Source organism: Rhamphochromis sp. 'chilingali' (genome assembly GCF_963969265.1).
Source record: "Rhamphochromis sp. 'chilingali' genome assembly, chromosome: 18".
Lineage (NCBI taxonomy): Eukaryota > Metazoa > Chordata > Actinopteri > Cichliformes > Cichlidae > Rhamphochromis > Rhamphochromis sp. 'chilingali'.
In genome coordinates this window covers 8331645-8345288 of record NC_137945.1, presented here as the reverse complement: position 1 = coordinate 8345288, position 13644 = coordinate 8331645, and the positions used below count along the sequence as shown (strand labels likewise).

The following is a 13644-nucleotide window of genomic DNA, read 5'->3' as shown; positions in this document are numbered from 1 at the left end:
ATGTATAATATATACAGCTTCACAATTACACCTAATGTACCTACCAAGAGTGCTCAGGTCCATTCATACAACTTCTAAGTTCACCATAAATCAGACAGTATTATTTTAATCAGTGGTAAGTGAACTTTCATAAGTAATAAATAGATGGAGAGGGATTCTATCCAAGTGTGGTTTATTTAACAAAACAGTGCTTACATGACTCAACTGCAGTATTTAGCCCTAATTTCTCTCTCTCTCTTTTTTTTTTTTTTTTTTTTTACAACTCTAGTACAAGTCTATTCACAGGACCCACCTAATAGAAACATACATTTTCAAGTGGGCCTCGATTAATTACAAAATCCTCAAGTGTCTCCAAAAATAAAAATACAGATTGATGACTGAGAGATAAATAGATAAATACACAAAAATCGAATCAAACTCAATCAGCCAATAAATAAATATAACAATAAATAACATTCAAAACATCTTTGGCCAAACTTGGGCCACCTCATTGTCCCCACAGAGTTACATTGGTGTTGGTAGATGCTTCTGCCAGTCAGAGCGCAGTGCTGACTGAATTTATCTATGGGGCTCAAAAGAACATCACTGGACATGTGGCATGAAATAGCAAGTGAAAGAACAATTATATTGAGGCACTTTAAAGGATGTTGTTGGAAACGGCAACATTTCCGTGTCTATGCGTAATCCCCGAGAGGAAATAAAATGTAAGACAAGAAACAATATTCAGCCGAAAGGAAATTGAATGACTGCTTAGCTCATGTACTTATGTTATCATATGTTCTTTCTTTCTATTTTTTTATTTTATTTTTTGAGACAATTTGGGGACTGAGCATGGTGAAGCACCAATGAAATAGAAAACAGTGAGCTGAAAAAAAAAATCCCCAAAACATTAAAAATGGATAACATGGGAAGAAAGTAATGATGAAACATTTGAGCCAACAAAAAGAATATTGTTACATATTTGCTTTTTGAGTCTGTGAACAACATCAATGTGCGTTCTCTGTGGTTGCTGAGTTCGACTGAGTTTCTGACTGTTCCCCGAAAATCCCTGCCAGTGTCTTAAAGCGGGGCCCCCAGTCAGTGAGGTAATCATAGTCCTCCTCGAGGTCTATTGCGAGGGACTCAATGGAGCTTAGCGACTCAGCTACAGAGCCATCTCCTTCGTAAGCGTATGTCGCTAAGGAGTCGTACGGCGGGGCTGAGTTGTCCGTGTCATGCTCTTTCAGACGCTGGTTGATGAAGTCTCGGATGTCTGCGCTGTCCTGAGAGACAGGCGGCCTGGTACCTCTTTTCATCTCAGGCTTGACATCCCTGCGGTACAGGTTGTCTTTGACAACCTTGGGATTGCGAAGTGTCCCCATGTCAAACGCGTGCGTGTCCTCTTCTCCTCCTCCTTCATCATCGTAGTGAATCACATTATCCCGGATGTCCTCTTTGGATGACATAAGGGTTTCCTTCTTCTTCTGCCGTCTCAATCCCACGTAGAGAACTACAATAACTAGGAGAACAAATCGAAATGTTTCCATGTTAGATTTCCCAAAAAAATCAGGTTATTTGTGAGAAAAGTAGAGCCTCTTAGAGGTATAGTTTTAACCATTTACAGCTCAAAATATGTGTTGATCAGAGGTATGAATTTGGATTACACAACAGTAAATGTCATTTTAAACAGGACCCCTATAGTCAAAAAAAGATGATTTTGGCATGTCTTAATTTTTACTTGGCTCTACATGAGAACAGATACTGCAGCTGAGATTGGCTGTATGGCAGAGTAGCATGCAGAGAAACTGTGGCAACTTAAATATTAAACCCTATATAAAATTTACTCGACTGGATGGACAGAAGGGTATCACCTGAGTCTCCCTCCTTCACTGAGTCCAGCTGGTTTTATGCTTAATCCTACTGAAAATATTTAATAGGATCAAGATTTATACACAGTGTGGCCCAGAGTGTTCTTTTTTTGAGTATTGTGTTTTAAAAAAATATATATAAAATGCTATTAACATGCGTACACATGAAACAAAGATGATGAGTATGCTAGCAAAGAGGATTAGTGTAGAAATGTGCTCGGCAAAGTGCAGGTAGTATGACTCTAGATGTTTAATCTCATTCCAACATAAGCCATACGTTTTGCCATGCTGTGTCATACCCACGATCAAAAGCAAGTGGTAATATAGAGCACAGGAACAACAGTTATAAGGGGTAAAAAAGAAACCCACGATCCCTGTTATCGTTGTCATTTTTTGTCTAGACATCTGACCTGCAAATCAATGCCTTCTTTTGCCTTGGCATCTCAAAGAATAAGATGTACTCACTGCAAAACATGCTTAGAAAAAAATAGCACAGAGCTGTAAACATTGTTGGAAGTGAAATTGTACCGCTGACAATATACCCAAAGCAACATTTTGTTTTTTCACACAAACCATCAGAGATTGCTCGAGGTGCTGCATATTTTAGACACCATAGTACCGCTGTGTTATTTTCAGCACGGTATATTTCCTACTCTCTCTTCACTCCTGTCAGTGCAATCTGTCTCTCTGTGTCTGTGTCCCCTTCTCAGCCTAGTCATTGAAAACTGCAGTAAAATGTGGGGGTTTTTTTCTCCTCTGGGCTTTTAATATACAGCTGCATCTAGGAGTAAGAGCAATGGGCAGGAAAAAGTGAAATCATTCAAATGAAATATTCCAATAAATACATTCAGACTGAAAAAAGCCCTGACTAGGTCGCCTCTTTTCAACCTCTCTGTAGCTCACTTTCTCTCTCCTTTCTTTTACTCTCAAGTTATTTTTATCTTCCTTTAAGTGGTGTTCCAGCTCCCCCCAGTGGCTCATTTGTAGACTTTCACAACAGACGGTTATTACAGGCTTTGTCATTAGATGCAGCCGATCCACATCGGTTTGGGAGACATAGCAATGCAGATGAACGCCTGGCTTGTTTAATTTCGACTCCTCGGTTTTTTTCCCCTCACAGGACAACTGGGTCATCCTTACAAATGCTGCACAGAAACTAAGTGGCTCTATGGAAATGTTCTCAGTGGGAGTGCTGATTTTCTCTGCCTCTTCCCTTCTCAGGGACAGCATGACAGTTTGGCATCAGCCTTAGCCTTGGGGGTGGGTCGACTTGGAGCTTTGAAGACATTCTTCTCAAATGAAATGAACACACCGACACAGCTCTACAGCACAGTGCCACAATGTGCTTTTATGTTCAATCACATATAAAACAGTGGAAGTTGGGCTGATATTTCACATGAATACATTCATGAGGGTAATGAAAAAGGATTAATGATTAGGCATAGGTGGAATTTAACAGTGGATTCTTCGTGCACCGTAAATTAGAAGGAGATAGAGAAAAGTAAATACAGCTAAATTCAAAGGGCATGGACTTCCAGTTTAAAACAAGGTCTTCTTTAACAACCGACCATCCCACGCTTATAATTCAGAAAATGATGCCATAAACCTACATTTACTTCCTCCCAGCTATGCAGATGAGCTCAGGCATTAATAGCAGAGAATTAGGAAGGAGTTTTACAACCATGACCTTGTGGGAAATGTAAAAGCTGTAGCTTCTGAAACAGCCACAGGGCAGCAAGATTGGATTTAGTTTATAGAGCCGAGCGACCCTCCCTTTAGTCTTTAACATCTCATTGAATGACAATATTCACATGGGTTTGATAATTAACTGCAGACACTCCTGGAGAAATGCCAGCCCAACTCTGACGGTCAGCTCAGCATGTTTGGAACCAGGTATTGCCAGACACAAGGGGAAGTATATCTGGAGCACATGCATCAATATTCTTTGATGCACATGCGTCTAGTCTCACAGGGTTTTCTAAAACATTACAGTTTTCTTTGGTTACATTCAGATCAGAATTTGGCTACTAAAATCGCAGGAATTAAAAAATAAATTCTCAACTTTTCAGAGCCTGCACTAAAGGAATAGTTGTAGAGTGGAAATGTCAATAGTTTGATATTTCATAAAATGTCAGCCCCTGCTTTTCTTTTCTTTTTCTCACCTCAGAAGTTAGAGAAGATCAATATTTCTCCAAGTCCTGGCCTCATTATGAGATCGCCAGGCAAACAATGAAGACTCCAGACTGTCGCTGAACCCAGCCAAGAAAGAGTCCAACCCAGGAAAATTGGACGCAATGGTTTTTCATACAACTTAAACATATGCACACTGTGTGCCCTTGAGCCTCTACAGTGATAAGAAGCCATCAGACCTTTGGACGGAGCAGTTTTGCTGGACTGCCTCCAGCTGTTATGAAAAATGATGTTATATTTCCCAAAATGTCAAACTAGTTCACATTTTAATAGAGTTTATAGTACAAAGGATAAATATAGAGCAGACTAGGACTTATCCTCCTGAAATCCCATGAAATATTTTCCACAAAGAAAATGACTACTAACTATAACTGCCATAAATATAGTCATATTTCACACAGTTTGGAGTTTTCAAAAGTTTGAGAATAAAATCCGAATCTCACCGAGCAGGATGATGATACATAGAAGTATAGCAATCAGCGCTCCTGTGCTTAGACCCACAGGAAGAAAGATGGCCTCTGCACTGCAAGTTAACAGTGAACCGTCCGATTCACAGCCGCATACACGGATGGTCAATGTGCCCGTGCTGCTTTTGGGTGGGTAGCCATTATCTTCAATAACCACAGGGAGGAAGTAGATCTCCTGTAAACGTCTTCGAAAGCCGCTCCGCTTTGTCACGATTCCAGCTGTGTTATCTAAAAAAGACAAGAGCTTTTTTAAAATGTCATCAAATAAACAAAAGAGCTTCAAACACAGTCATTGATTCTTTGACAACATATGTAGTCTTGGATTTAAGAGATCTTTTTTTTTTTTTATGGAAAGGCCTGAAGTAGTGCAGCAACTGCTTATTCCTTGATCTGTGCAGGCTTGAAAGTTCTGAAATATTCCTCCAAGTATAACCTCACATCAGTCAGACAATCCTCTGAGCTGAATTACAACTCTCAATGTCCAAGTTTGAGAGACGAAATTTTGCCATGTCTGATAACTCTTTATGTGTGATATCAAATCCTCTCAATTTGTTTCTCTGAGTGAGATGAGAAACTTCAATAATTTGCTTCGAGCCACACCCGAGACAGTATTCCTTGAAACACCACAAAGGGTTTTCTATCTAACTGCAGAGAGTTTGTAATTATGTATGCATGTTTTATTTATGATATCTTGTTTTACAGGTAGTAGATAATTTTCTATTATAAATAATTTGGGTCCAGGCTGACTGGAAGCATTTGCAGATCTCTGTCAACACAAGTAGGATTTGGGAGAAACCAGGAATGTTAAATATTAACTTTTACGTGTTCGCTGAAGTTGACTTGCTGGCTGCACCAGTGGGGGGAGACACATGGTTTTCAGTATACTCTCTCACATCTTGATGTAATGACATCACATGTGTACAGCTGAGGCAATAACTCAGATGTACATGTTTTTGTCAAACTAAACTTAAAGCAAAATAGATTAAATTATGATTTAAAATATTGTTCTGCTAGCTTTGCATGTATTATCAAATACTCTAAGTCTATAATATACAGGCTGACTATACAGTAGCAGTTCAGACAAGTCTCACCATCGACGTGTCCGATTACTACTGAAATGTGATCGCTTTCTTTAAATCATCTGTAACAGTGTTGGCAGCATTTAAATGGAGACGTCTAATGATTTAAAAATTGTTACTATTATTTATGAATGAGTACACTTGGAGAAAAGTTAAGTACGCATTAGTGAGTGTGCATTAAGAAATGTATTTTCTCAGACAACTGGGAAATTCCTTTTATTTTTTATCTATTTAAATCAATAAATATTGATTTACTTTGTAATGTCAAATCTGATGTATCAGTTGACTTTGTAACCATTTTTTGGAAATTACTTTGGGGCTGAAAACTATTAGAACAAAGACTCCGAGAATGAAACTATGAAAAGAAACCACTGCAAGCCAAGCTGTTTTTGAGCTATGTGCAAAATTGTAAACTTCATTTTGATAGTGGCACCTCCGTGTGCGGCACCTAAAGTTTTGTGGTATGAATATTCTTGGCAACAGGGAGCCTGTCGTGAAATGTTTGTTTTTATGGTTCTGACTTCATGAACCTTTTGCAGCATGGATAAATAAAGAAATAAAAAGAATAAAATAAAATAATAAAATAATCTGAATAATTCCAGTGGGGTTACTGCTGCTTTGTTGATTACACTCCTAAAAACACACAAAGGGAACAACTTGGGATGACAGCCAAAGGTGTAAGAAATTCAACTTGAATAGAGGTCGACAGTGTATACGAGGGAGAGGGAACATGTCAGGTTAAACCTGCCTGCTTCTGTCTGCTACAGCTAGACTGTCTGACCCCTGTCAAGCCAGGTTTGTTCCAGTGACGAAGCCTAGCACTTTCTCTTGACAGGAGGTCAGGCGTTTTAGCACACCTTGCATGTTGCGCACAAGCACGATTTTGTTTGTGCACTCTCTCCCCCTGTCTTACCCAACCTGTCCGCAGAGCCTGTGGTGTTTGCATTTCCTGTCCCTACCTATCAGATCTCACTTTGTATCTGGAGAGTGTGCTTCTGAGGCTTCTGGCAGTCAGGATGCTGCAAGACACTGTGTCCAAAAGGTAAAACTGGATCAGAGGTTCGGACCAGTGCTTGTCAAGGATGGTGAATGCATTCGTTTCCCTGGCCTCATCCTGCCATGTCCCACTTTTCACTTTTCATTACCCGTCTTTCTGGTTAGACTTCAAAGGCCTCAACCGGTGCAGACTGCAGAGCTTCACATGTGATATGTGGCCTTATCACAATACAGTGTCTGACTGCATGTGTTTGGGTTATTTTTAGCACTGAGACATGCCACTCAAACCTTTCAATGAAAAGATGATCTGAAGTCTCTGTGCTTTTGGGTTTTGTTTGGAGACAGGTTTTTTGCAGGCAGCGACTGAAGAGTAATATCTCACTTGAATGTACAACCCAAGGTGATTTTTATGTCACTACCCCAGTATATTTCAGTATCATCATTACTTTCACTGTCACTTTAAAGTGTTTCAAGTGCAATTTCAATTTATCTCTGAAAAAGGTCATCTGCTTTCTAAGATTATGACCTGTTTGTCAGTATTTCATAAACTGTTAAAGCAGGAGACATGTTTCAAACTGTACTCATTGGTCAGGTATGTCAAAACAGAGAATACGTACTTCCAAAGTCTCGGATGGTAAAATTCCTGTTTTTCAGATCTTCTTTTGGTGATCTGAAGGAGAACTGTTGTCCAGCGCTTGGTAAGTCCTGGTCTTTTGCTCTGAAAGATTGTATCACCTGCAAAAAAAATAAATAAATGAATGCCACAGGTTGACAATAAAACTATTCAAATCAACTTTTTTCCTTTGCCATTTATGTGTATTAAACGTTGGGGGATTTTAAGAGGCTTGCTCTTCTCCTGCCTGTTGGTTAGTGGAAGACTGGCAAACCGCACACGCAGAAAATTGACTGAATTTGCACAGTTTGGAGGTGAAAATTATCCATCATTGAACAACGTCTAGTCGTTTTAAACTGCCTGTGTGTCAGACCTGCCACTGAATTGTTTTGCCGGACGTTTTTAGCACTTGATTGAAAACTTGTTGAAATTGCTAGATCACCTCATCACATGAAGTGATGGATTAACTTCATTCAAAACTGCTGGAGCTTGTGCAATGGTCATGGAAAGAGGCCAGCTATTTTAAATTGCATTTCTTTTATAGTGCATCTGCTTTAGGCATAGACAAATGCAGGAAAAAGACACAGTTTGATCAGTCCGACACCGACTGTTACGTACTACTGCACCTCAGCAAACTGGATCACTTACATGTGAAATAGAGTTTACTAATAGAACACCATGACAGCCACTATCCCCTCTGCACTTTCCTGTTAGACATAGACTGCTGATTTAGCCACCTCTGTGCCAGGCGGCTGACTGCTTTCTACTTTCTTTTGTTCCCCAAACATTTCAGAGATATGTCTGGAAATGGCCTTGCTGCCAATCCAGCTGTGCAATCAAGCTGCTCTTCACTTACTGGATTTAACCTGCGGGAGACCCAGTGCCCTGGTGCTGGCTCCCCCACCTGCAGGAGCCACGACTCGGCCCCACTGCCCTGCTACCCTGGCTGCGTTGTGTCTGAGGTTTTCCCTTCTCAGTATCTAAATGAAATTCCCTCCAGGGGAGTAAACTTGACACTAGGTGTGATGAGCACTCTGCTGAGGTCCTCGCTGCAGATGTACAGTTTGCACTATTGAACCCCTGCAACCAAATTAGCTTTTTTATGAATAAATGAAGCTACAAACAGACCCATCTTTTTTCAATAAATATAGGCAATTTTGTCTAATGGCCATCAAAAGACTGGGAAATCGTGTTTTGCAGTGTATTCCAAAGGAAAATGACTTAAACTATATCACATAAAACCTTCAACTTTGAATTATGTAGGTGTACTGTGATTGGTCCAGAAATATGGGCAGGTTGTCTAATGAATTGCAAGAAGAGAACCCAAATGGAAACTCCAAAACAGACTACATAACAAAAGACGGGCCTTTTATTGTGGCTGATTCAAAGTCCACCAGAAAAATGTAAAACTGAATCCAAAGTAGGCAGAGAACACAGTGTAAGTTTAAACAGACACTGCAAGAAAGAGTGAAGGGAAGCCATGAAAGTCATGGTCATGGAAGTGAAGACAGCTGGGGCAATCGACACAGGTGTAGACAATCAAGAAAATGAGACAGGGGAGGAAGTAAAACTAAGCACAGCCAAAGTAAAACAAGAACTAAATCCACAGATAACTGCTACACTGAACAAAAGCAACATTAAGGAAAATGAGCACAAATAGAAGACAACAGAAACATTAACTAGAGCATGAACACAATATGAACGAAAACCTAAAAATGCTGATGTGCAAAAAGTTCAATTATGCAAGAGCGAAAAACAAAAGCAAACTGAGAACGCAAACTCAACAAAACCATAATACACGCACACTTCTGGCTCCCTACTCTCTGCAGAGAGGTCAGGTGGAAAAACAGGGAAAATCTAAACCTATATGCGACAGAGGAAATATAAAAAATCTTCACAAGTAGCTCCACTTGACCTGCTGCTGGGCATCCAACACAAAGCACAGTAATGTGGTACATGTAGAGAGAAAATTAAGAAGTTGAAACAGGATTACAAGAAAATATCAAAAGTAAAAGGTGACTTTGCATTACCAACCATTGGCCAGGTATTACATCATTCCAGATTTCACTATTAGAGATGCAAGAGCAAATAGGGGGGGAGGCTAGGAAGGTATGTCGTTCCCAGGAGACCTCCCTTGTGGATACTTATCCCCAAGTAAAGGATGAAAGAGGTTACGGTCTTTTAGCATCAATTGAATTTTAAAATGCATAAAACCTTAGTAAAATAGCCTGTATTAAATGTTGGCAAGTATGCCTCCATCAGCTTTGGCTACACAAAATCTCGCTCTTATTTAAAATGTGTTTTAGTGCACCACTATCCCTCTTCTTTACCTATCAAGGACCACAGTATCTACTACTACTGTAAATCCATGTCACGCAGTATTAACTGACAATTAGCTTCACTGCTGAAACATCAGAACCTCGTATCACCTATTTAAAACAGCATTTATTATATTTTTCACAAACAGAAAATTAATTATAATCTGTCAAGTGTAAATCCACCTTACCTTGCTCTCAAAAATGCTTCACCTCTCCTCTTGATCACAAGTAGAGCTGTTGCTGCAGTAACCGCTTATTATTAATCCTTTATTTATCCAGGTAAAAAATCTCATTGAGATTAAAAATCTCATTTCCAAGAGAGACCTGGCATCATGGCAACAAAAGTCACATACCACATAGGTATATAACATTTAAAACAAATACAATATCCCATACAAACATGTGTAGAATATACCGGGCTCTATTATATATATTTTAATGGTTTTTAAGTGTATCCTGCTTCTGCACTTTTGCATACAGCAAGATGAGGGTGTCAACTAAATGCTGTAAATGCAAATGTAATTGTTCCAGCGAATCAGTGTGATTCATTAGGTCACTGTTTTAATATAGCATTATCAAAAACAAAGTAAATATAACAGAAGGAACACACTGTAGCGCCAGCTGCGCTAATATGTAGGAAGTCATTTGTTTTATATTCCCTTTATGGTTGCTTTTCTCATTTCACACTTGACCAGTTGACTCTGAGTACAGTAAATTATGGGATGTGGAAACGACCTGCTGTCTAACTTTGCCACAACCCTGATCTTCTTTATATGCAAAACTCAGTTGAAGGTTTCAGGCCACTCTCCTCCCTGCGTTCTCCACACACTTACATAAAAACAATCAGTTGCTTTTCCTGCTTGCTTGGTTTCATCCAAGTTACCAATCATTTTGAATTGGATGTTGTGCAGCAGCACGAGACACTCTGAAACAAGCTGTTTTTACATGTTTTTAGCCGTGTGAGTGCAGACAAGGGGAACATATGATGGATTTTACAAGAGAGGCTCTGCGGTTCTTTTTTGTTAAATCTTCCAGCTGTGCTGTGCAAAACACCTGGAAGGATCATGCTGTGGAAGAAAAAGCATGCTCCGGATTTGAGGAAAAAGAAGCTCCAGAGAAATAGAAGTGCCAATTCAGGGTCACTGGAGCCTTTCCCAGCTGTCATAGGGCGAGAGGCGAGGTATGCCCCGGACAGGTCGCCAATCTATCACAGGGCTAACAGAGAGACGAGGATAACCATTCGGAACTATGTTCGAATTAAAATCACAAATTAACCTAACATGCATGTGTTTGGACTGTGTCGGGAAGTTAGAGTACACAGAGGGAACCCATCCAAACATAGCGAGAACATGCAAAGTCCACACAGAAAGGCTCCGAGGTGGATTCAAACTCAGTGAAGCAGTAATACTATACACCACGATACCATGCCACCCACGGAGATGCGATGTTGTGTTTTATATACAGGACACTTCTTGCATGATGTGACCAGTTCACCTGAATATATGAATGCCTTGATATTATTTCAACTTGTTTACTTTCTTTACCTCCCTAATACATTTGCACATGTATAACAGGTCTATATAGAAAAATAATAAATAAATAAAAATCGTAATCTTAATCTTGTTAAATAAAGGAATTTCAAAACAAAAAAAACCCCAAAACAACAGACCGAGCAAAATAAAAAGCTGATTCTATCGGTTCATCTGAAGCAGAATCAAAGCAGTCATATAATTGAACATAATGACCTCCTAATCCTTAAAGCTAGGGGCACAACCTCAGGAAAGAGAAACTATGCTCAGGGCACCAGATAGCCACTCATATCTGCACATTTATACACTCTCCTTAAACCTCCCATAAGCCACCCGCAAGTCCACAGCCGCTAGCCTGAAAACCTTTTAAAGGACGCATTGTACACCTCATTTCTTTAGAATGTGGATCGAAAAAAAAAAAAAAAAAAAACACCCAGCACGCCCCTGCGGGCGGTTTATCCTTCAAGCTCGGGTCCTCTACCAGAGGCCTGGGAGCTTGAGGGTCCTGCGCAGTATCTTAGCTGTTCCCAGGACTGCGCTCTTCTGGACAGAGATCTCCGATGTTGTTCCTGGGATCTGCTGGAGCCACTCGCCTAGCTTGGGAGTCACCGCACCTAGTGCTCCGATTACCACGGGGACCACTGTTACCTTCACCCTCCACATCCTCTCGAGCTCTTCTCTGAGCCCTTGGTATTTCTCCAGCTTCTCGTGTTCCTTCTTCCTGATATTGCTGTCATTCGGAACCGCTACATCGATCACTACGGCCGTCTTCTTCTGTTTGTCTACCACCACTATGTCCGGTTGGTTAGCCACCACCATTTTGTCCGTCTGTATCTGGAAGTCCCACAGGATCTTAGCTCGGTCATTCTCCACCACCCTTGGGGGCATCTCCCATTTTGACCTTGGGACTTCCAGGTTATACTCGGCACAGATGTTCCTGTACACTATGCCGGCCACTTGGTTATGGCGTTCCATGTATGCCTTGTATACATGGCGTTCCATGTATATATATATATATATATATATATATATATATATATATATATATATATATATATATAGTTTTTTTTTTCAATCTTTTTAGATTGAAAAAAAAAAAGTTTGCTGCCCGCACAAAGCCTTGCACATCATTGAACATGCTATGTGTATCTGTACTACTGTGCTCACATTATGCTGTGAAGTGTAAATTGCATATTGGTCCAGAACTGCCTTCCGATTAGGTGTGATTAGATGAATTACATGCTCACAGGTACATGCTTTAAACTCTAAAGACAAAAACTTCAAGACAAACATTTTCCATGAGGAGATAAATGATAAAACATCCTTCCACTATCAAATACTGTTCATCATCCTGCACAGTGAAGCCATGAGCAAAACACGCTTTTGAGTGAAGGTTAACTTCAAATGAGAAACCATTCACGTTAAATTTAGGAGAAAAATGACAATTTTGTTTTAATTCAGTCTGGCAAGCAAGAAACATGACAAATTCACATGCCAAGGAAGACACTGATGTCTTCAAATGAAGGGCATGGGCGTTTTGATTGCAACAGACCTGACGACCAGCAAAACATCCTTAATGTGATGAGGTGTCTACGGTGATTTGATAGACTGCCAAAGACGCTGTTCCCTCACAACGCTAACTGCATATAGATGCTAGTTAATGGGCTAATTTACAGGCACAGGTGGTTTACAATCCACACAGGCAAATTCTCCACTGCATCTCAAATATATTATCCGAAATGTGCTCGAGGTTGCTGATATGCAAAGCGCCGCTTTGCTTTATGAACTGAATCCAACTCCATGACTCAGTCAGTTCGAGATTTTGATTCATACTCTGTACTACTCTGTAAGTGTTCTCGGAAAAATCCCCTGAAATAAAAGCTTTTATTCAAGTGACCTTGAGTAAGATGCAGTAGCTGGTTAGATATCAATGTGAGAGCGAAATGTGTAGCATTCCAAAAAGCAAAAACTTCCTCTAAAAAGTCTGAAATTATTTCTGCCAAAGTTGAAACAGGGACACTTTGTCACTATTCATAAAGAAGTATCCTTCATATTCAATTTGACATCTTTAGATAACTGTCAGTAAATGCTGTAAAACCATACCCCCCTCTATGGGGGAACACATATTCCAACAAGCAGATGTTATCTCACTATAAATTAACACAATTTAATGAGTTCTGCCTAATTCCTTCAGCACCTGTCAGACAAAAGCAGCAGCTGTAAACATACCTGTCCTGCTTTAGCATTTTCACACACAAAGGTCTCATAAGGACTGGCGAGCTCAGGGGGGAACTCGTTGATGTCCAGCACTTGGACAGTGATGGCTACTCGACTGGTCAGAACTGGACTGTCTGCAGAGAGAAGCAACAAACAATTACATGAATACAGAAACAGAGACATTTTGGGTGTTTTGTTCACAGCACTGACATCATGTGGATAAATTAAGTACTACCATCTTATGACAAGCCAGAGCTCGAAGGTTTATCACTGTTGCAGTAGCATGGTCAAGTGGTTAAAGAGGCTTTCATGCTTGAGTCTCCTTGAACAGATGTTATAGCTGCTTAGCCACTGCAAGTGTTCAAATTCTGGAAAACGTCTTATGTGT

The 13644-nt window shown here is 40.0% G+C and overlaps 1 protein-coding gene across 1 annotated transcript in view; it reads right to left on the bottom strand.

Moving 5' to 3' along the window:
• Positions 1–241: 241 nt before the first annotated feature.
• LOC308385800 (cadherin-12-like) overlaps positions 242–13644 on the bottom strand; it is a 103423-nt gene continuing 90020 nt past the window's right edge. The window contains exons 9-12 of the mRNA XM_080864944.1: positions 13269–13390; positions 7197–7314; positions 4481–4732; positions 242–1498 (exon numbers count right to left, since the gene is read on the bottom strand). Of these exons, the coding sequence (XP_080721070.1) occupies positions 987–1498; positions 4481–4732; positions 7197–7314; positions 13269–13390 (1004 nt within the window). The 3' untranslated portion in view covers positions 242–986. The remainder of the gene's footprint in view (positions 1499–4480; positions 4733–7196; positions 7315–13268; positions 13391–13644) is intronic.